This window comes from Vulpes lagopus, chromosome 3 (assembly GCF_018345385.1).
Source record: "Vulpes lagopus strain Blue_001 chromosome 3, ASM1834538v1, whole genome shotgun sequence".
Lineage (NCBI taxonomy): Eukaryota > Metazoa > Chordata > Mammalia > Carnivora > Canidae > Vulpes > Vulpes lagopus.
The window spans coordinates 95,978,809-96,001,049 of NC_054826.1; the positions used below are offsets into that span (position 1 = coordinate 95,978,809).

Consider the following 22,241-nt stretch of genomic DNA (forward strand, 5'->3'; position numbering starts at 1 on the left):
GCCCATAAAGGGAGGCAGTTTACATGGGATTATACTGGAAAGGCTATGGGAATGTTACGTTGGGATGTCAAATTGCCCAGCACTGGCCATGGCATAGAGCAGTAGCTTGGGAAACAGGCACTCCTTTGCTTCTACCCTAGCTCTCTCCTTCCAATTCACCCAGGAGCCTCTAATCACTACAAACCCAGTAGACAGAGAGCACTATTCAGAGAATCTCAGGCCAAGGAGCAGAGCAGGAGCTGTCCAAGTTTGTAAGTGGAGGGAGCCTTGCGTGCTGCCTGAGGGACAGGATCCCGAAGGATCTGGTGTGGTCTTCACTCACAGCCAGACACCTTCCTTGTGCCCTGAACCTTGACAAAGCTAGAGGACACAGTTCCAGGCTATAGCACCCCCGAGTTGTGGAGGTCACAAGTGGTCTTGAAACCAGTCTTTCAGTCCAGAAGAGCACCAGGCTCTCTTGCAGTGACTGCCAGAATTTCTGTATTTTGGAAGCAGCAGATAGGGGCCAGGGGCCCAGGCCAAGGCACCCACATCCCTGTCTCTTAATCTTCTATCTTGCCTTCACTTTTGTGTCCCCAAACCTAAGCTCACTACACATCTGAGAGGTACCCTTGCAGTCCTGTGAGATTAACAGGTCTATCCATGCAATTCACCTGTCAGGGGTAGGGGCTGGTCAACTCTAAGTCTCCCAAAGGCTGGGACCATGACACCTGGTCTCAGCAGTTACTTCTCTGCTCCTTGACCAGGCTTAGACCTCACCTTCTGCTCCTCTGACACAAGTCTTCAGCCCTGAGTCCAGAAACTCAGCTGTGCTCTTACTTCCCTGACCTCTGACTGATCTGAGAGACCAAAGGCTTTGCTCCTGACTCATACCTGCCACCATCAGTGACTCCCAGCTCTTGGAAACTCCCTGCCCACCCATGCTTCCTGCTGCCTCTGCTGCTGCCAGGCCACCACCTCACACTTGTTCTGCTGCAATGTATCTTGGAAGCCAAATCCTTTGACTTCTGGCAGGCAAGAGCCACAACAAAGTTAAAGCTGTTTATCCAAATACAGCTCCGTTTTAAAATATCCTAGAGCACCAAAATCAATCAATCACTCAATCTCCCATGCAAGAGGGAATGATTACCACCTTTCTTACTTTTCACTCTTTGCTCCAGGAATCCGAAGAAGAAATTTAAAATACTTCACTTGGGGTACAATTTTAGGGTTGAAGGTAGGTTAGCATATACAAGCATCTAATAGCAAAAATATGACAGCCCATAACCATGGTCTAAGACTACTGTAAGGCACAAAATGGTCAGTATACATGGATGTGTATGGCTTGAGTATATGTGGGGTAGGGCAAGGAGGAAGTCAATGTGCTTGCATATTGTGTATAAAAATATATAAGAGTGGGTAAAAATGAAACTATGGTGATAGGAATCAGGAAGTACCAGTCCCGGGGGATTGATGGAAAGAAGCATGAAGGAACTTTTTGGAATAATGGAAATGTTCTACAGATGGTTTTGAGGAGTGGTGGTTAAGGGTGTAAATTGTCAAAACCAAACAACATTTAAGATCTGTATATTGTATTGTATGTAAACTATATGCCCATAAAAATAAATTCCCTGTGTAGATCCAGGTGTTTATGTGTTCAAATATGCAGGTGTGGATAGGAGTCTGTGTGTGTAGCCCCACCTGCTCATCAATGACCTTGGTGTGGGGTCTGGGCTGTGGAAACCATGTGGATTTGGACACAAAGAAAGTACACACTGCAGAAGTCAATTTGGCCTCAACAGCTACCAGTAAATCCCTTGCTCTTTGTTCATTTGCCTAGAATTTTCCCAATTGCTGTACCTTTTATCTCAACCCTCCTTGGGTCCCCAAGGAGCAACTTCTCTCATTTCCTACTTCTTGCCTAAGGGTAAAGTATGAACAGCTCTCCTCAACCAGCTGCCCCTGGGGGGTAGGGGCTGGGGGCTTTGTGCTTTCTCCTGGAATCCCCTGACCTTACCTTCTCCAATCTAAACCTTCTCTCCTTTTGGCATCTCAAATCTCACTCCCTCTATTAGCATCCTCATGAATTCCAACATTCACAAGCCTTCGCTTTATTTAAACAATTCACGAAACCAGAAAACCCTTAGAATCTCTTGGCCTGTGCCCTCTGAAGATAGTGCAAGCAGACAGGCTGGTGCTGGGCCCCATCCTGGAAAAGTCTGAGGCTGGCTGTTGGCAAAGCAAGGAGAGGCAGATGCATTTGAAATGCCCTATATACACAACCCCCAAATCCCGGTAAGGATTTGTTGGAGCAAAGGATCCATAGGCGTTTCCTGCAGAGCAAATGTGGGCAAGGGAAGCCACCAACTAGAAGCCATTATAAAGGGACTTTGCCCAAGATTTGCCACCTGGAAGGACAATGGGCCAACTGGAGGTAGTAGGGAATTCCAGAAACCAGGGGCTGAAGAAAGAGATGAAAGCAGCAAAACTGAGGCATCACCACTTAGGTCAAAGGAACTGCACCACAAAAGCACTACATGGAGAATAACGAGCTACAAACTCCCATCCAGCTCAGAGAATACTAATGCCAGGTGATGGGGGGGGGGGGGGATCTTTCCTGCTCCTGCCCTATCTCTTCTCCCACAATTTCCATGGGTCTGAAGCCACAGTCTGATGGGGGAGGTGTGTGTGTGTAAGGAAGCAAGATGGGGAAATGGGGAAGTCAAGCACCCTCCCCTCCATGGTGGGAGCCTAAAGCAAGCTCAAGGCAGGGAGAGAAAGGAGAAGCTTTCACACCAAATCGATTTGAGACTGGACAATTAATGTAAACTGGACTTTGAGGTGATTGCAGGGAGTCTGTTCTGATGACTCAGTGTAACTAAAGAGCAAGCAAAGAAATAAAGAAAGCAAGGAAGTAGGACGCCTGGGTGGCTCAGCTGTTGAGAGCCTGCCTTGGGCCCAGGGTGTGATCCTGGAGTCCTGAGATCAAGTTCCACATCGGGCTTCCTGCATGGAGCCTGTTTCTCTCTCTGCCAATCTCTCTCTGTTTCATAAATAAATAAAATCTTTAAAACAAACAAACCAAACAAGGAAATGTGGAGATGACGACAAAGCAAAACGGCTTTTTAGGACTGCAACGGGCTTCCTGTATGAGGCCCTGTGGGTTCAGTGTAAGTCACACACGCAAAGCAGAACACAGAGTCAGAGCTTAATACAGTAGTTGTTAATACTGTTATGAACAATCCTGGGATTGAAAGGGAAGCAGCTGGGAACTCAGTATGAGGCTGGCTTTCCTAACAGTCAAGTGCCTCCCGATGGCTTGAGTACAGAACTTGGCAGGGAGGGGGATGGGACTCGAGCCCCAGTTGTTGGAGCAAACCTGAGAATCTGTGATTCTTATTTTTCTCATGGCCTTACTTCTCCCCTCTGCAGGGATGCCTTCAGCCCTGTCCTCTCTCAGGGGTTCAATCCCACATATTATGTTGGAGTAACTCCCCATCTCTCCCCATCTGATATTTCTATGTGGACAACTCACCATCACTTCCAATTCAACTCCTCTAAAACGGAGCTCTTTATTTTTTGCCTCCAGCCAGCTCTCCTTCCACACAACCCCAAATCCCGTTTCTGGACTTATATACTTCTCAGCCTGGATTTCCCACATCTCTTTTACTCATTTCTTAAACCCAGATAGGCACAAACTAATCAATTCTTTCCTTGAGACTGCTTCCTCATTGGACCCTCTCCCTCCATTTCTGTGGCCACCATCATAACTCAGATCTTTATCATCTCCTAAGATAGCCTCCTGAACAATCTCCGTGCCCTCCACATCCTCCACTGGAAACCTTGGCACAGGGCAGCCCTGGTGGCCCAGTGGGTTTAGCATCACCTTTGGCCCAGGGCATGATCCTGGAGACCCAGGATCGAGTCCCATGTTGGGCTCCCTGCATGGAGCCTGCTTCTCCCTCTGCCTCTCTCTCTGTGCCTCTCATGAATAAATAAACAAAATCTTAAAAAAAAAAAAAGGAAACCTTGGCACACCAAGGGCAGTCCAATCTTCCTCATGGTATTGGTGGGATTATAAAAGCCTTTGATAAACACTTGCTAACACTTTGATAAATACAAGCTTCTCAGCTAACATTCAGAGGTCCTGCACAATCTGGTTTTTTTGCAACCTGCTCTTCCCAGCCTTACCAAAACTATTCAACTCTCCCAAAACTCAAGAGACCCACTCTCAGCTTGGTTACGTGCTGGGTAATAAAGGCTCAGAGATGAGAGGCACACCTGACCGCAAGGTACTCTCATTTCTAGTGGTAAGATAGAAGGGCAAATAATGAACCAGAGAGTAGTTAGTGATAAGATAAAGGACACTGCTCATGTGTTTATGACCCCACTCCACCAGAGAGGATCTATTCTCCATCCAAAGACTTAAGCTTTCCTACGCCCAGGTTTTACTTTGGGTTCTTCTTTCTCATCTATACACTTGAACTCTCCGGATGACTGGGTGGCTTAGCAGTTAAGCATCTGCCTTCAGCTCAGGGCGTGATCCAGGAGACCCAGAATGGAGTCCCACATCAGGGTCCCTGCAGGGAGCCTGCTTCTCCCTCTGCCTATGTCTCTGGCTCTGTGTGCCTCTAATGAATAAATAAAATCTTTAAGAAAATAAATAAATAAACGCTTGAACTCCCCTGCTCAAGCAATGTCCCCTCCCACAAGGCCCCCACCCCACCGGGTGAGATGCACCTCCTCTGCTCCCACCGCACTTCACAACCCTCCTGGTGTTGCCCCTATCACACTGCCTACTGTCTCCCCTACTAGACTCAGCTCCTTCAAGGCAGAAAAACGGGATCTTGTGAAACCAGCAGCCCTGCTGCACATCTGCCTGCCCCACTTGACTGAGCTTTTCGAGGGCGAGGAACTCTCTCTGTACACCCAGGAAGTAGTTGCGGGACGTGAGGCGGTGCGGAGGGGGGAGAAATGAAGCTTCTAATTCAACTTATACATTAAATGATAAATTCCTTGTTAAGAACCATAGCTTTTTACTTCCTGCCGGGAAAACTCAACGAATCCACTCAACTGGGCTAAGCCATAGTTTCTTCCTACATAAAGCAGCCACAATGCGGCCGTGTTCACAGCATGGCTGAGGGGCAGGGATCGGGTGACCACGCAAGTTACCACCTCATACCAGCTTCTTGTAGAACAGAGCCCCGCCCGCAGGGCTGTATGCGCCACTCTCGGTGGCGGTGTCTGTGAAGGTCCTGCGCCCCTGGACGGACGAGGGCACTGGCCGGGTGTGTTTCCGGGGGGGGGGGGGGGGGGTCGCGTCGAAGTGACTGATTACAGGGGACCCCATCCTCGGCCCCCGCCCCCAGGACTCAACCTCCTCTCCCCGCTCTCCTTTCCAGAGCTTCCCGGAGCTCGGAGCACCCTCCACGAGGAGCAGTTTGGCTGAGGTCTGGGGCCGGGACCGCACGCACTCCGCCCGGCCTGCAGCGCGACCTTGACCGGTCTCCTTGTCAGAGCCTCTGGCTGTGGCCCCACCTGGAAATGGCTCCGCTAAGGCGCTTCCAGCCTAAATCCCGTCCTCTTCCACCTCTCTGGTGCGGACTCTCCCTCCCACTCGCGACCGCGTCGCCCCCACCGGCCGCGCCGAACGCGAAGCGCTCTACCACCCCGGGGGCCCGCTCTCCGAGCGCAGGAAGCGCCCTTCAGCCTTCCTCCGCCGCGGCCCAGGCGGAGTCCACACCGCGAGATCTGGGAGGTGGGCGGGGCCGGAAGGAGCGCCACTTCTCGCGAGGCCGGGCAGAGCGGAGCCGGGAGGCCCTGTGCAGTGTGGAGGTCGTTGGTGTCACCTGCCAGCCGCCGGCTCCTGCGCCTGCTCTTCGGCTCCCTGCCCGCTCCAACCAACCATGCTCTCCGCCCTCGCCCGCCCTGCCGGCGCCGCTCTCCGCCGCAGCTTCAGCACCTCGGCCCAGGTAGGCCCGGCGAGGGGCTCCCTGCAGGCGGAGGTCCCCCCGGCCTGGGCCACGTGGGTTCTGGGCTCGCGAGCAGCCCTGATCTCCGGGCCATCCTAGACTGCAGGGTCGCCCGGTACCGACCCGCGCCTGTGGCGCCCTGGGCCGGCCCGGATACTGGGAGGGAAGTGCCGAAAGAAAGCCCAGGAGAGGGTTTGGGGAGCCCCCCATCTCGTTCCCCCGAGTCCCCAGAGAGCTTGCTCTTGTTCTGCACAATTTCAGGCTTCAGAAGCTTTGGCTGTAGGGCCGAAGATAATTCATGCTTATATGCAACTTTCTATAGTACCTTAAACGACTAACCTTGTTCTTGTAGCATCCGTACAAATAACGTGTAATTGTTAACTCCATAGAGCAGGCCGACTGAGATACCGAGGGTAGGGAACTGGTCCAAGGTTACAGTCATTTGGCCCGAGAATTAAGTCAGCTGTCCTGCCCACTGTCGATGGCTTTTGGATCATGAAGCTTTCGCTCTACCCACGGAAAGACGCAGCTTTCTCTTAAGGACCCTTTTGAAGGATCCTGCTTGCTGTGGGCCACCGGGCCTGCCCCCAGAAGTGGTGACTGTGCAGGACTTGGCCTTGGAGTGCATAAGCCTAAGCTTCTTTGACTCATCTTCCTAGGATGGTGGTTCTCAAACTCTGGTGCATGTTAGAATCACCTGAAAGCTAATGAAGAACAGGCCCAGGTGCATTGAAGGAGGGTAGGACCTGTTGTATGTTTACCAAGTGCCCCAGGTGATTCTAAAATAACTAAAGTTTGAGAACCCAGGAGATAACCATATTGCTTCTTAAGTATGGCACACCAAAGGGAAGTGATTAGTAAAGGAACTTTCTGCTTTAGCTTCTGTCCTTCTGATCAGTGTCTTGGACATTCAATTCATTTGAAAAATAAGTACACAAATAGGAGCCATTGAGTATCCGTGCTCACCAAGATCTGTGTCAGGTGTTGCAGGAGGTACCAAGATGAGTAAGGAGTGGTACCTGAGATAGGCCCCAAATGAATGAACTTAGGACAGGTGGAGGTGCTGAAGACTGACGCAGAGGAGTGGGGAAAGGGAACTGATCACAGATAAGACCCTGGGATTTGCTGACAAGACGGTTGGATGACGTATACCAGACTGGCATGGACTTTAAAATTGCTGAGATGGGAAAGGCTGCTGGAACTGAGTGGGTTTAAACAGGGGAGGACATCAGGAGCTCAGCTTGAGATGTTTAAGATGTATATGGAAAAAAAAAAGATGTATATGGGACATTGGGACATATAAGTGGTGACACTGAAAAGGCACTAGAGTAAGTCAGAATGATGAGCTTAAGCAAAGTAGGTACGTTGGTCTAGAGACTTTAGATCCTGGATCCTTTTTTTTTTTTTTTTTTTTAAGAGAATGGGCGAGGGAGAGAGAATCTCAAGCAGACCCCATACCCATTGAGGGCCCTATCCCACAACCCTGAGATCATGACCAGTTTGGAAATCAAATCAGGAGTTGGAGGCTTACCTGACTGAGCCACCCAGGCGCTCCTGGATCTTGTACCTTAACAGTAAAAATGTATCTAGTGCACAGCCTCAATATATTTATTTCTAGTATGTACTAATATATAACATAAAAAATAGAACTTTAACAACAAGCCATAATAGACTTACATTATAAAGCAAACCTATAAATGAAGTGTTATTGTATATCCATTTGTAAAAGTTGCTGGGTGTGTGCTGTTGACAACCATTCCTCATGCAGAAAAGATCCGTAAATTTGGAGATTGGTCTTCTGCAAAGAGATCATAAGTTAATCCCTGCAATACCACAGATTCTTGTCTACATTATAAAGATTCCACCACTGAAGGACTGTTTTTATACATATTAACTAAATTGTTAAAACCTTGTAATACACAAAAATAATGATAGCACCTCAACCCTGAAAGCAACAGAATGAATGAGGTCATCTTATGTATCATAAGGAACTGATTCACTTGAATACCCTAGCAAGGGCATCAGGTCTGTCTCTTTTTTTTTCTTTTTAAATTTTTTAAGGATTTTATTTATTTATTCATGAGAGACACAGAGAGGCAGAGACCCAGGCAGAAGCATCGATGCAAGACTCGATCCCAGGACCTGGGGATCACGACCTGAGCCAAAGGCAGACTCTCAACCACTGAGCCACCCAGACATCCCTGTCTCTTTTTTTTCTAAGTAATTCTGCACCCAATATGGAGCTCCAGGGTCCACCTTGGAAGACAGGCTGAATAATATGATCATGAGGGACTTCAAGGAGGTTTTTTTTTTTTTGAGTAAAGAAATGAAATGATTAAAAGTTAATTTTTAGAAGGATGGTTTTGAGGTGGAGCTGAGGGCCTAGGATAGATAATGGAATGGGAACAGAAGGTGGGGGCATGTTGGGAAGGTGTTTGAGATGCTAAGTCCTCCATGCCGTAACTGGGTGTCTCTAAGAAGCAAAGAGACATGAAATGGTTCTAAGGGTTTGAATTTGGGAGAACACAGGTACTATTTGGAAACAGGGTGGCAGAAGTAGAAAGCCTACATTTATTTAGACAGTTGAGCTTATGGCACCATTGGAATGCCTAACAGAGCTGGGAAAGTAGGAGTTTGGGATGGGGGGGGGAGTAGAAACAAGATGTAAGAGTGAACATCTAGAAGTGATGAGATTGCCAGACCTCGGGTTTTAGGTTGAAATGGCTAGTTAAGTTTTCTGGGAAGTCAGGAGTCCCCGTTTACAGCACCAATTAAAAAAAATCAAAACTGAAGTCAGATTTTTAGTTGTATATGCTTTTAGAGTTTATCTTTCTTAAGCAGCCTTTGTTTGGCTCATATCCCACTTCATCATTTGCTATATTTTTGGGCCTGAGCGTATTACAACTTCTGTACCTCAGTTCCTCATCTGTAAAATGAGTCCAATTATATTACTTAATGGAGTTCTGAGAGTCAGATAAGGAAAGACTTAGTTCAGTATCAGCCACAGACCAGACCTGACAAATGCCCCACAGCTATCATTTTTGCTTCTGGTGTCCCCAATAAATGAGGTTACTGGATGGTTTGAGTTTTGGGTGAAGGTCTACTGTATAGTAAGTTCTACTCCTCACAGGAAAGGTTACCAAGAGGCAGTCATTGATTTCGTTGTTGGAAATGGCTGGGGTGGGGATGGCCTTAAGTCCAATTTGGAAAAAAAAAAAAAAAGTCCAATTTGGTCATTATCCTTCACAGGCTCCTCTTCCTCCGTAAATGCTGGTATTCATAGGGCTCTGTCCCTTTGTCCACATCTGTGGCTACCATTAATTTCAGGGCAGATGCTTATTAGGACCTCCAGTCCAAGCCTTTAGCCTAATGGTCGTGTGTGTGTGTGTGTGTGTGTGTGTATGTGTGTATTTCAAGGAACTCAAACCCGGCATGCAAAACTGAATTCATTATCCTTTCTCCCAAACCCCTTACCTTTCCTAAGTTCCCTCTATTGCCTAAAGGCAGTGTTGTCTACTCTAGCCAGGAAGTTGTCATCCCAGGATCTTCTCTCTACTCACCATCCGGATGGAAGGGGAGGGTGGTGACTGAATCCCTTATAACCTACCCCTCCTTCTTGCTTACCTAGATCTCACCCTTGAGTCATCTTGGACTATTGCAGTAGTCTCCCTGCCTCCATTCTTGTATATTTCCAGGCCATCTTCCATTCTGCTTCATCTTTTTTTTTTTTTTTTTAAGATTTTATTTATTTATTCATCAGAGAGAGAGGCAGAGACACAGGCAGAGGGAGAAGCAGGCTTCATGCAGGGAGCCCAACATGGGACTCCATCCCGGGTCTCCAGGATCACACCTGGGCCTGAAGGCGGCACTAAACCACTGAGCCACCCGAGCTGCCCCTCATATCTTTTTAAAACACAGTATTGGACATATTTTTCCCAACTTTTAAGGCCTGTGCTGGTTCCCCAATGCCCAGAAAGAACCAGATCTACTCTGCTAGGTCCTCAGCTTTTGCCCTGCCTTCTTCCTTCCTCCACATGTGTCCATCAATGCCCGAGCCATAGAGGACTGCTTCCCTTCACTAGGCCATACTCCATAGCTCCTCCCTCTAGCATCCATCTGGCAAAACACTGCTCATCCTTCAAAATCCCCTCTCGCAGTTTATTCTCTCCTTTGTGCTGCTGCTCTTCCCAGCATCTACCTCCATGGCACTTGTCACACTAGATGTTGTTTATTCCATTTGCACATCTTTCAGTTTGCAAGTCTTGTCGTTGGTGCTAGCAAGACAGTCTGGCATGTGGCAGATAGGAAGTCCGTGCCTATTGAATTGGAGGTGAGCCTTAAAGATGAATAAGCAGCCGCCTTGGAAGACAGTCTGGCAGCTTCTCAAAGGTTAAACATGGAGTTGCCATATGACTCCTCAATCCCACTCCCTGGTGTAAGAAAAAGAAGGGAATTAAGTGATGCCAGTCATTAGATGTACTTAGCTCTGAAGTAGCTGTCTAAAGTTAAGTCCAGTTCCAGTAAGGTGACTGATAAACTGATAAAAATTCCTCTAGCTCCAGGGCAGCCCCCGTGGCACAGCACCACCTGCAGCCCAGGGCGTGATCCTGGGGACCCTGGATCGAGTCCCACGTCAGGCTTTCTGCATGGAGCCTGCTTCTCCCTCTGCCTGTGTCTCTGCCTCTCTCTCTCTCTCTCTCTCTCTCTCTGTCTCTATGAATAAATAAAATCTTTAAAAAAAAATTTCCTCTAGCTCCACCTTTTTAGATGCTAGCAAGGCAGTTGAGTCTCTCAGCTATATCACTTTTTAACTCTTCCCACCAACTGACATGCCCAGAGCCACCTGCTGCTTGTTCTCCTGTTTGGCTTGGTATGGAGCAGTCATGATTCTCAGTCTTTGGCTAGTGCCAGAGTCACCCAGAAGTTTGGTTGAACGTACAGAGGCCTGGGACCCCTGGGTGGCTCAGAAGGTTAAGTGTCTGCTTTAGGATCAGGTCATGGTCCCAGGATCCTGGGATCAAGTCCCACATCGGGCTCTCTGCTTGGTAGGGAGCCTGCTTCCTGCTTCTCCCTCTCCCCTTGCTGCTCCCCACAGCTCATGCTTTCTCTCTTTTTCTGTCAAATAAATAAAATCTTCTAAAAATAAATGAAAACATAAAACTGCAGGTTAACTGGAAGGCTACCTAAGGAAAGCTTGTTCATCTTTCGGAGGGTGTTTGCAGTAGGAAGCTGACTATCACAACATCTGTGGGCCTAAGTTCCCTATTTCCCTAAGATAAGCCTCTACACTGCAGAAGGAAACTGGACCTTTGGACTAATAGAAATGCGACACTGGTGTCTCCTTTGGCGTCACAGCAATAAAAGAGGTCCAGTGCAGTATTTTACAGGATATCAGGTGTCTACTTCTAATACTGATTGTATATTAAGAGTCCTTTGTGCCTCTTTTCAGAACAATGCTAAAGTAGCTGTGCTTGGGGCTTCCGGAGGAATTGGGCAGCCCCTTGCGCTGCTTCTCAAGAACAGCCCCTTAGTGAGCCGCCTGACCCTCTACGATATTGCTCATACACCCGGAGTGGCCGCAGATCTGAGCCACATTGAGACCAGAGCAACCGTGAAAGGTACTGGACACACTGACCCTGGAGTCTTTGCTTCTCTTCTCACCAGTAGACCAGGGTCCAAGTGATAGAACACAGTTCTTCAGTGAAAATAGATCAGAGATTCGGGGTTTCCACACTAATTGTAGAATTGAATTTCACAAATGACTATGCCAGTAAAAATGTAAACAGTAGTGTCTTTCAGAAAAGCAAAGGCGATCTAATCTTCCCGTTTTTAATTTTTTTATAATTTGAATAGTAATAAGATTGAGGAAGGGGAACATTCAGGCCTTCTGGAGATTAGGGGGACATTAGGAATGCTGTCTCCCAGTGGGCTTGCTTCAGGTTTGCCTTCCCATGCCATGGGCCAGCCCTCCCTTCACCCTGGGCTCCTATGCCAGCTTCTCGAAAGCACAGCCTTCTTAGGGAAATCTGCTCCTCCTGTTAGGCAAACACACGTAGGTAATCCAAGAAATAATTTGTAATTATACATACTTTATATCCTGGTTATTTTACCTTTACTTTATAGCAGTATCCATGTCACCAAATTCTTGGTTAAATCATTTTTAAAGCAAGACTGTACTTTACCTTTTATTTAGCATATTAGCCATTTTGTTGCCCATTGAGCTATTTCCTGTTTTATTCTACTCTAAATACAAATATATAAGCTGTGATGAACATCTTCATCTCTATATCTTCTTAGAAGCCCCAGAAGTAGAATTAGTAGGTATGATTATTTAAAGCTTTTACTGTAAAGTCCAAGGTGCCATCCAGGAAGGGGGTAGAAATCTCTGTTTCTGTTGACTGTGGGAATGCCCTGCATGATGGTATTACCCACACATCCTCAGCCAGCAGGCACAACTCAGGAGGTCGACTGTCAGCTCTTAGTTTATATGCCTTCCAGCAAATTTCCCTTGAAACCTTTGAAAATGGACTTTTCTTCTCCTGAGATGATAGGCTTAAAGAAAATAGATACTAATACTTTGAGTCCCTGCTTATCAACCATGATTTTCTCGCATGACCTCTAGTACATCTTCTGACCTGACCCTGAGATGGAGCTTTGGTTAGGATGACTGGGGAGGTGGATAAGCAGCCCTTCGAATGGTGAGCCAGGAAGGCCTTACAGGGGCTGGCAGGTCAAATAAAGACAAGCATCTGAACCTGGTATGTTTTAGGGGGAGACCTAGATCCATTCCAAAGCAGGGGGACCTGAGTGGTCGGGGGCTGGAGGAAGTGGCATGGAAGGAGCCAGAACTATCAGACCTGTGGGCATCAGGGGTCAGGAAGCCCTCCACAGTGGACCTTGCAGCCCTTCTGGAGGCCTGTGGTCGGCATCAGACCCAGATGGGGCCGTCCTTCCCCCAGCTCCATCCCCACAGACATACTCGCCTCTCCAGGCCAGAAAAAGTGACCTTGCTCTCTTCTTGGGGGGGCTTTCAGGCTACCTCGGACCTGAGCAGCTGCCGGATTGCCTCAAAGGCTGCGATGTGGTGGTTATTCCAGCCGGAGTCCCAAGAAAACCAGGTGTGTGTGTAGAAGCCTTTCCTCAGGGAGCTGCCCGTCAGGTGGAGAAGGGGTTTTCCTGTAAACTAGATCGAGGCAATGTCTCCGTGGCAGAGAAAAATTCTAGAGGCTCCCTAGTTCCTGTGGGATAGAGAGAAGTCCCTTTCTTGGCCTGGCACTTCAGGCCATGCACGAGTCTGCTGTGTCTGTCCCCTGCTCAGTCTGGTGCTCCTATGCACGCCATCTGCCCAGAGTTCCCCTTCTTCCACCTGCTCCTCGGGAACTCCTACTGAGCGCCTTGGGGATCCTCCTCAGATACCCACCTCAAGCCCCCTCCACAAGCCTCTATTTATGTACTTCTTACACTAGATTGTTTTCTCTCCAAGAGAGATTTGCTGGGAATAGGGACCCTGTCTCGCTCATGTTTGGTTTTCCTGTAACAAGTGGCACACATTTGGCAATTCATTCTGTGCTTTGTGAACATCTTGAATCGGATCATTCTCAGGCATGACACGGGATGACCTGTTCAACACCAATGCCTCAATTGTGGCCACCCTGACTGCTGCCTGTGCCCAGCATTGCCCTGAGGCCATGATCTGCATCATTTCAAATCCGGTGAGTGCCACTGGCAGGCCGCTAATACTGTACCCACAGTTAGCAAAAGTGTGCCGAGGTGCTTACCAGGACCAAAATCCGATTTTAGGGGCAGCAGTGGCCAAATCAAATGAGCTAAGTGTGAATTCCACCCCGATTTTCCCACCACTTGTGTGCCTTTGGACAGATCCCTTCCCCTTTCCACCTGCAAAACCCACTCTTGAGGCTCTGTTCAGAGCCTGTGGTGGTTCTGACTGTGGTGGCCTATTAACTTCTTTTACTCTGTTCTATTCAGGGTTTGCAGTTTCTGTTTCTCCATCAGGCTTGCTCAGCCACCGCAGGCCCTCCTCACAGGTTTTTGTGGGGACTGTCTCCTTCGATCTTGAAAGTGCACATACCGTACCCTCCCCTCCCCAAGAAGAAGACCGCTGCAGCCTCTGTGCCTCCCTTCTGGCTTCAGCCAGACTCTGAGGCTCAGGTTCTGTGTGAAAGTGCAATGACCCATGATGTTGACCAAGGGACGTGCCTGCTGATCCACGCCCAGGGCTTATCCCCAGGGCCTCTGAGAAACAGATCCCCAACCAGCTCGCCCTCCTCAGGGCAGCTGGTCAGCTGTAGGAAGCAGCCATCGCTTTTGCTGGGACGCTGACCTACTGCCTAACTGAAGTCCTGCAGTTGTGTTTTGTTTTTCTTATGTTCTTTCCATGCACCAGTCACTGTGTCACCACTTGCTGTATATTAAGTCCCTTAATCTTCACGGCCTCATAATGTGGTTGTCTCTTTAAAGCCCCTTTATAGGTGAGGGGAATCTTGCCCAGGCTTACCTCACAGAGTGGCTGAGCTGGGACTTGACCCGAGGCCATCTGAAGCTTTGGCCCTGTGCTACAAGGTCCTCTTTTAAAAACTGGCCGCTCACATGTCAGCCCCAGCTGGAGCAGGAGATGTCCTGTGGAGCCATCCTCATGCTTTAGGTTGGCAGCTGGAAGGTCACATGCACCTTTGAACTGTGGGCCCAGGAGCCCCTAAGGGGAAGAGTGCCTACTGCCATGGAGGGGAGAGTAGGAAGTTGGCCCACTGGGACCTCTTCTACTGCAAGAGCAGCTTGCTTGTAAACCAAGTTATCAGAGCAGTTCGGCCCGTACAACTTGTTAACAGCCCAGGGAAAAGATTTTTCCGTCTGTTGCATGTCTCTTCTCTCAGAACACAGGGCAAGTTACCCCTCTCTCTTGGATTTCTAGGTCAACTCCACCATCCCAATTGCAACGGAGGTTTTCAAGAAACACGGAGCTTACGACCCCAATAAAATCTTCGGGGTGACGACCCTGGACATTGTCAGGGCCAACACTTTCATTGCAGAACTAAAGGTAAGAGCTGCAGGGGTTCTTTTCACGCTCCATTTCTGGCTGTCCTTGGCTGATCAATGGGCGTTGGAGACCAGGGAGTCTTCCGTGTTCCTGGAGCTTGCCCCTGTGGGGGAGAGAGGCTCTCACGTTTTCTTGGGGGATCCAAACAGACCCCTGCAGGTTAATCAACCAGCCAGAGTCTCAACTCTGCTCACTTTCTGTCCTCTCTGGTGCCTTGAGGGGTCCAGGCTTTTTCCCAGGTTTCTCGCTGGCTCACTTGGGTTGTGCTCTCTAAGGTCATTGCCTCTGAAAACTAGAACTAACAAGATTTACCTGCTAATCATTAGATAAATGATAAAATGGGAAAACATGAATTTAGGAACATTTCTGATGTCCTAAGATGTCAGGATCATTGTTTCTGGCTTGTAGTTCTGACTCCAGTTACCTCTCGTTCCTTGGGCTTGGATGGGGCCACCCGCCCATGCTGGGGTGGGTTTGGCACCTGCGCCAGCTCTGGCTTCCGTGGTGCCTCTCATGGCTTGATTTTGAATCTCAGATTGTGAATCCACCAGAACCACTTCTCTGGCCCGAAGAAGTGTCCCTCTTGATCCCTAGGCCAGTTTTTTCTGACTGTGGAGATGAGGGGTCCTCTCTAAAGTAGGAGCAGTTGTCCTGCATGCGGCCTAGTGAGGACTGCTCACATGACACCATTGACCTTCGCTGTAGTGCTCCTTGCGCCATACAGGTCTGCTTCTGACGTGTGCTACCCCACTGTCATTCAGGTTGTGGCATGTCCTCAGCCTCTGTCCTGGGTGTGGAGTCCCAGAGATCCAGATAATATAGGGCCAGGCCTTGGGATTCTAGAGCCAGTGTAATCGAGTGAGCAGTTCGGCCTGGATGTGTGGGATGGTTGTCCGAGTCAGGACAGGCTTTCCAGAGGAGCTTGTGCTCAAGCTGAGTCTGACCAAGGACAGGCTGGGAGGGTGGGGTTTGGGCTTCCTGAGGCTTGGAGCCCAGCTTCCTGGAACCCACAGTGCTCATCACTTCAAGCTCTTGTGGTGCTACCAACTTTGGGGGCTGAAGCATGCCCTCTTCCCTGGGCCCCTAGTCCTGCTGCGACATGCTAGCTACTCGTGTCTATTTAAATTACTTAGAATTACATAAAATGAGAAATTCATGTCTTTCATTGTGCTGGTCACACTTCAGATGCTCGATAGCTACATGTGGCACCTGTGTTCTCCCAGAAGGTTCTGCTGGATGGTGCTTTCATAACCTGGGGAGTCCTACTGCTTGAGGTGGAGGAAGAGGGGGATCCTGGCCCCTGGCAGAGAACCTAGTGCTTATCAAGCCTCTGTTAAGTGAACTGTCCTCCCCCTGAGGCTCTCTGGCATTCTGGAAAAATCCTGAATTGTATCAGGAATGATAGTTGGCCCTTACTCCTCCAGTGTCTGCACCCTCCCTCAGTCCTCTCTGCCATCTCCTGCCCCCTCTGCCACCTCTCTTGGCTTTTCTGCTGATGTAATAAATGTTCTTTATACCCCCAGGCCTTTGCTCTTTCTGCCCATTTTGCCTAGAATATGCTTCCTTTGGCAGAGTGCTGCTGTTGCTTCCCAGATGGAGTTAAGTCTGTCCCAAAAGCCTCTCCCACACTGATGAAGTGCTCCCCTTGCTCACAAGTCCGCCCTGTGTGGCTGTCATAGCTTTACCCAGGGACATCACTCGTATCTGTCTCACAGTCAACAGTGAGTGTCTGGAAAGCAGGGACCCCGTCTGTCCATGCCTGTGTGCCTGGTGACCAGCACACTGCCTTGGCACATAGGCACCGCTGTGTGAGCGCCCCACTCCTTGAGCCTGGTCCTACTGGGTCAGCCCGCTGTGGAGGCTGGGTCTCCCTTGCTGGGCAAGATGGGTTCCTAACTTAGGGCTGCTCTCTTTAGCAGCAGTGGCCTTTGGGGAAGGTGGCGTCACTGGGATACCCCTCCCTTCCCTTCCATAACTCCACCAGATTCTTTTTTTTTTTTTTTTTTTAAACCATCTTAAGAAATACCCAGTCCACAGATCTGTGGGGGTGTTGTGCCTCTGGTTGAACAAATGAATCAGCCTCTCCTAGCAAGCCCTACAAAGAACCCTGGTGTTTGGACCCCTTGCAGCTCAGTTTTATTCTGTCCTGATCACTGTTTGAGTTGACAGACTCCTCACCCCCCGGGTGGTTTCCTGGAACTGTCTTGAATGTTGCTTTACTATGAGGGAAAGGGAACTGGACTCGTTTTCTGTGACCAAGCATGGGGCCTCGAGTCTGGGCTTATACACAGGGGATGACATTAGCTCTGGGAAAGAGGACGATCCTCTGATTCTCAGAAGATGCCAGACTGACAGGGACCATGGGGAGATCCTACAGGAGGCAGGTTTCTGCTCACCGTAAAGGTGACCTCACCAGATGACACTACTCCTCGCCGCGACACTCCAGCTGATGTTCCACCAGGTGGTGGGGCCGTAACCTAATCACAGCTGGATTCGGGCTTCTGTGCTTTCTTCGTTCTGACTTCTGTGGATTTTTCTAGTTCTTGTGTTTTAGGTGGACATGACATAATTTATACTCAAAGAGCTTTAAAAATTAATAAAACTTTATAAAAAAAGGCAAAAAAAAAATTAACAAAGCTTCATGCTTTCCTTGGTGGCCAGGGTTTGGATCCCGCGCGAGTCAATGTTCCTGTCATTGGCGGTCATGCTGGGAAGACCATCATCCCCCTGATCTCTCAGGTAAGTATGTCACCTTGCCAGGAAGCCATGAGATCATGAGTGCCTTTAAGAGGTCCTCCTTCGAGAACTGAAGACAGACTAACAAGATGTAAGCTTCAGTCATATTTTGAGAGGATTCCTGCTGTGGATCCGGCCCCAGCCACGGTCGGGGGAGGGGGTGGTAGTCAGGCCCAACCCTTGGAGGTCAGCACCTGCAGGACTGCATGCGGTCAGAAAGTGCTCGCAGTAGCCACTCCCAGCACACAGTGAGAACCGCCACTGCAAGAAATCACTGAATCTCTGGTGGGGTCAGAGCTGGCCAGCTGGTAGTGAAGCACGCAACTCTTCGTCTTGGCTGTGGGACTTCAAGCCCCACGCTGGGTGTAGAGGTTGCTTAAAAATAAAATTTTTTAAAAAGATGAGTCAAAACAAGGTGAATACCACCAAGAGGAAGATTCATTAAATCAGTATGCTAACCCCTGAGTACAGTGCACTGAGGACACAAAATACCTGTGCTAGTCTTGCCAGAAGTACATGACCTTATGAGAAAAGCATGAGGAAACCTTTTATAAATCTCAATTGATGGACATACTACAGAACAAGCAGTCAGTCCTCTTGACAAGTGTCCCAGAAGACAGGACTGCTGGGGAATGGACCGAGGTGGGGTCCTGGGTGAGGACAGTTAAGAGACTGCAGTGGAGAAATATGTGACATTTGAGCAAGGCCTGTGGTTGATGTAGTGATAATAATTTCCTATTCTTCATAATTGCACTGCGGTTATATAAGATGCTAACGTGAGGGTAAGCTGGGTGAGGAAATCTTTGTGCTATTTTTACGACTTTTCTCTAAGTCTAAAATTAGTCCAAAATATTAAAAGTTCCTCAAAACTGAGTAGGGACAGGGTAGGGGGTGGTGCCTGGCTGGCTCATGTGACTCTTAATCTCAGGATCGTGAGTTTAAGCCCCATGTTGGGTGTGGAGCCTACTTTTAAAAAGGGCAGGGGGGCGGGTGGGGAACACACTACACCTCCCAACAAAGTTGAATTTTTCTTTAAAGCAAAGGTGGTCTTGGTTTCCTGGGTGGTGGCAATGGGGGGGCAGGGGGTGCCTGCCATGAGGATGGGGTCTGGGAGTGGTGGCCGAACCTGCTCAGGTCCCTGTGGCTTTGACCTGCAGTGCACTCCCAAGGTGGACCTTCCCCAGGACCAGCTGACAGCCGTCACTGGGCGGATTCAGGAGGCCGGCACGGAGGTGGTGAAGGCCAAAGCTGGAGCAGGTACATTCTCGGAGGCAGCCCCAGGATGGGGTGCTGATGCCAGGGGCCCTGCTACAGCTCACAGTGGAAGACAGAAGAGCCAGGCAAGCACTGAATGCTTTTCTCAGCTCCCTATACATTCACTTGCTAAGCCAGCCCCGAGGCAGAGGGCAGTCCGGCTTTGTGGAGTGGATTGGCATTTGAGGTTGGCCAGGCTAGTTTGTATCATTCATGAGTTTGTAAAAATTAAGAGATGCTGACCTAAATTCTTCTCAGCTAAAGCTGCAGATTTTGCAGCCGCTTTATTTAGCTGGCAGGGCAGGCTCACCTGGATTTTGCGGTTGCAATGCTAGCTTGGCTAACCCTCCTGTGTCCTCCTAGGCTCTGCCACCCTGTCCATGGCATACGCTGGAGCTCGGTTTGTCTTCTCCCTTGTGGATGCAATGAATGGGAAGGAAGGAGTTGTTGAATGTTCCTTTGTTAAATCCCAGGAAGCAGACTGTGCCTATTTCTCCACACCATTACTGCTGGGGGTATGTATCCTGAAGGTTCGGGTCTTGCAACTGTGGAAGGAGACGCATTCTCTATACTTAAGATTGGGAGCCATGGCCTGTTTGCTCTGTAATTCATTTTTCCACAGTGCAGTAACTCCATCCCAGTGCCTGGCCTGTACTGGGATTTTTGAGGGTGAGCACATATCACAGAATTAAGAGGAGGGAGAAATCTCAAGCTGTTGGTAGGGACCCACTGGCACGTGAATCTCCTTCCCTCTGGGTCTGCCAGCTGGTCAGCGGCTGTCTCTGTGTGTCTCTTGATGAGACACTTCCTCCGTCTTGAGGCAGCTGTGGACAGTTCTGAAGGCAAAGGCTTCCCTCTACTAGCCTGTGTGCTGTTGCCCTCTGGCTCATACTGGTTCCTTCTTGTCCTGACCTCAGGGTTCCTCTTCCAGGGAGGCCCAGAGAGGTTGCTCAGCTATGATAATTTCCTGCTCAGGCATTCTGCTTCCTCCTCCTGTCCCCCTCTGGTTTTCTTCTTGGAGCATGTTGTAGGTTGTTCCCTTGAGATCGTGGTGTCTAGGACAGAGCCCGTTGGGCCACATTGCTTGGCTTCAGCCAGGCTGTTTCGGAGGCAGCTATCCAGTCTGGTGACTCTTCCCGAGTGTTTGGGGAGCAGAAACCCCTAGGTCTCTCTCACACAAGCCAGCCAGCCAGGTTTCCATTTCCAGTGTTCAGGCAGCTGCTGACATCAGGCAGAGATGTAGTTGCCTTCACCTCCTGCCCAGAAAGAGAATTTGGCGACGTGCTGAGCCACCCATAGGCCCTTCCCACAGATGCCATGATGTCCAGAGGTCACTGAGACCTGGCCCCAGGCCCTGGGGACTCCATGTGGTGGAGAGACAGACACCAAGCAGACTGTTTCCATGACCAGTGGGGTATGGGCGTGTGCAGTGTGGCAGGCCCTGGGGTCAGGGAGGGCTCTCCAGGGATGGGGCCCAGAAGCTGAGGCTGCTGGTGCAGACAAACCAGCTTAGTGGTGGGGGCAATATGGTAACAGGCTCCTGTTGTTTTCTTGATGTCTTTTCCATCTCCCTACTTGATTGCATTGGAGTTGGGTGGATATTACCAACTTAGCGAAAGACTAGAACCCAAAAGTATGCTCCATATCGGGGAGAATAACATTCAGTGCTGCTAACGATTGAGTCCTCGGTGTGCCAGGCCGCCCACGAGTGTTCTCACAGCCTCCTTAGAGGTGGATGGTACGCCTGTGTTCTAGATAAGAAACCGCCTTAGCCTAGGTACATGTGGAGTGAGTGCCAGGGTCCAGATCCCACCTGGGGGCGTTCCGTCCTAGGTGCCCAGCCTCCCCTGGCAGGCTGCCCAGGGGTGGGTGGGCCAGGCAGGGTTGTGAAGTTACACGTCAGATTTTCCTTAACAGTCTTGTTTGTGGGAACCTGTAAAATTTGCATTATTTTCAATGATCCTTGTAAATGTTTAAATTGTCCAATTGACCCCCCCTCCCCTCTTCTCCAGAAAAAGGGCATCGAGAAGAATCTAGGCATTGGCAAGATCTCCCCTTTTGAAGAGAAGATGATAGCAGAAGCCATCCCCGAGCTGAAGGCCTCCATCAAAAAGGGAGAGGAGTTTGTGAAGAACATGAAATGAAAGGGCAGTCAGCTAGCAATCCGTTTCCCTAATTTATGAAGGCATCATGTCCCTGCAAAGCCATCTCCTGCCCTCATGTTTCCGTTGCGTTAACCACCAGTGTCATGTTAACGTCACCGCCCCTTCCAATCGCAAGTCTGTCAATGTGTGCATCAATAAAAGCAGGCTTCCGTTTTCTTTTTCAAGGTCTCCATAAATGTGCCTTCTTCGCAATCCAAGCTGGGTTCAAGGGGGCTGTCCAATGACTCCATCATGAATCAGAACAAGATGTTATTTAAATATTAGGCTGATGCATGTAAGGTTTCTTCAGTAGCTTCAAGAAAGTCTGAAAAATTTCTTTCCTGTTCCTCCCAACCCTGCTCCACACCACTGCCTCCCCCAGCTGTGCAAGCTGAGGGCAGGCTTGGCTTCAGCCTGATTCCTCTAAGTGTCCTGGGGTGACAGCTGTGGTACATGCCTAGCTCTCCTGTCCCCAATTCCCCCCGTGTGGTGGTATCTGGCTCAGCCTATGGGTCCATCTTCTCTATCGGAGCTGCCTTGGCTGACCTCTGTCCCTGCTCCGAGTCTCCTCCTCCCCTGCCCAGCCTGGTGTCCAGGGATGGGGAAACCCACGGCCAGAGTTGTGATGGCTGGAGCAGGGGTGGAAATCAACACCAGCTGCCATGGCAGGGAGAGGGACGCGGGAAGGCTGGCTCTGTGTCTCCCATCGGAACCCAATCAGGAACTTGGTTTGTATTCCCTGGGCTCAGGGTAAGTGTGGGGAATTAGAATAGGACCTGTTCCCGATAGGGTGGGTTGTGCCCCATTCCTTGGAAGTGGAAACTAAGAGCCCCACGCTTGGGAAAGAACTTGATGGCAGCAGGTGACCCTAAAGTGACAGGGTGAAAGGGCAAGTGGGGGCAGAGCTTTGCCTAGACAGGACCCTCTTCTATCTGTAGCAGCTTTTCTTTAGAACTAAAATGGATGGTGTCACTATGACATCATCGTCTTACATGAGTAATATGTGTCTACTGTCTAAAACCTAAAAGGTAGCCAAAAAATAAAGCAGGAAAATAATCACAGCTAGTGGTATATGTCTTCCTAAAGTTTCCTTATTTCACA

General features: G+C 49.4%; 2 protein-coding genes across 10 annotated transcripts in view; one reads left to right on the forward strand and one right to left on the reverse strand.

The window, feature by feature from the left end:
• The window catches only part of STYXL1 (serine/threonine/tyrosine interacting like 1), a 66,129-nt gene extending 59,744 nt beyond the window's left edge, over positions 1 to 6,385 (reverse strand). For 2 of the 9 annotated variants that reach the window (XM_041750171.1, XM_041750172.1), the window contains exon 1: positions 5,518 to 5,700. Coding sequence is in view for 2 of the 9 variants with exons in the window: in XM_041750177.1 (XP_041606111.1) it covers positions 6,291 to 6,338 (48 nt within the window). In the remaining 7 variants the exon portion in view is untranslated. Of the gene's footprint in view, positions 1 to 5,517; positions 5,705 to 6,290 lie in introns of those variants that run through there. The other 7 variants (XM_041750174.1, XM_041750173.1, XM_041750177.1 and 4 more) reach the window with 6 other exon arrangements.
• Positions 5,775 to 21,321, forward strand: MDH2 (malate dehydrogenase 2). Its single transcript, XM_041750169.1, has 9 exons — positions 5,775 to 5,951; positions 11,401 to 11,569; positions 12,986 to 13,069; positions 13,554 to 13,663; positions 14,881 to 15,006; positions 17,668 to 17,745; positions 18,900 to 18,999; positions 19,360 to 19,511; positions 21,009 to 21,321. The coding sequence occupies exons 1-9, from the start codon at positions 5,886 to 5,888 to the stop codon at positions 21,138 to 21,140; spliced, it is 1,017 nt and encodes a 338-aa protein (XP_041606103.1). The 5' UTR covers positions 5,775 to 5,885; the 3' UTR covers positions 21,141 to 21,321.
• The last annotated feature ends 920 nt before the right edge of the window (positions 21,322 to 22,241 follow it).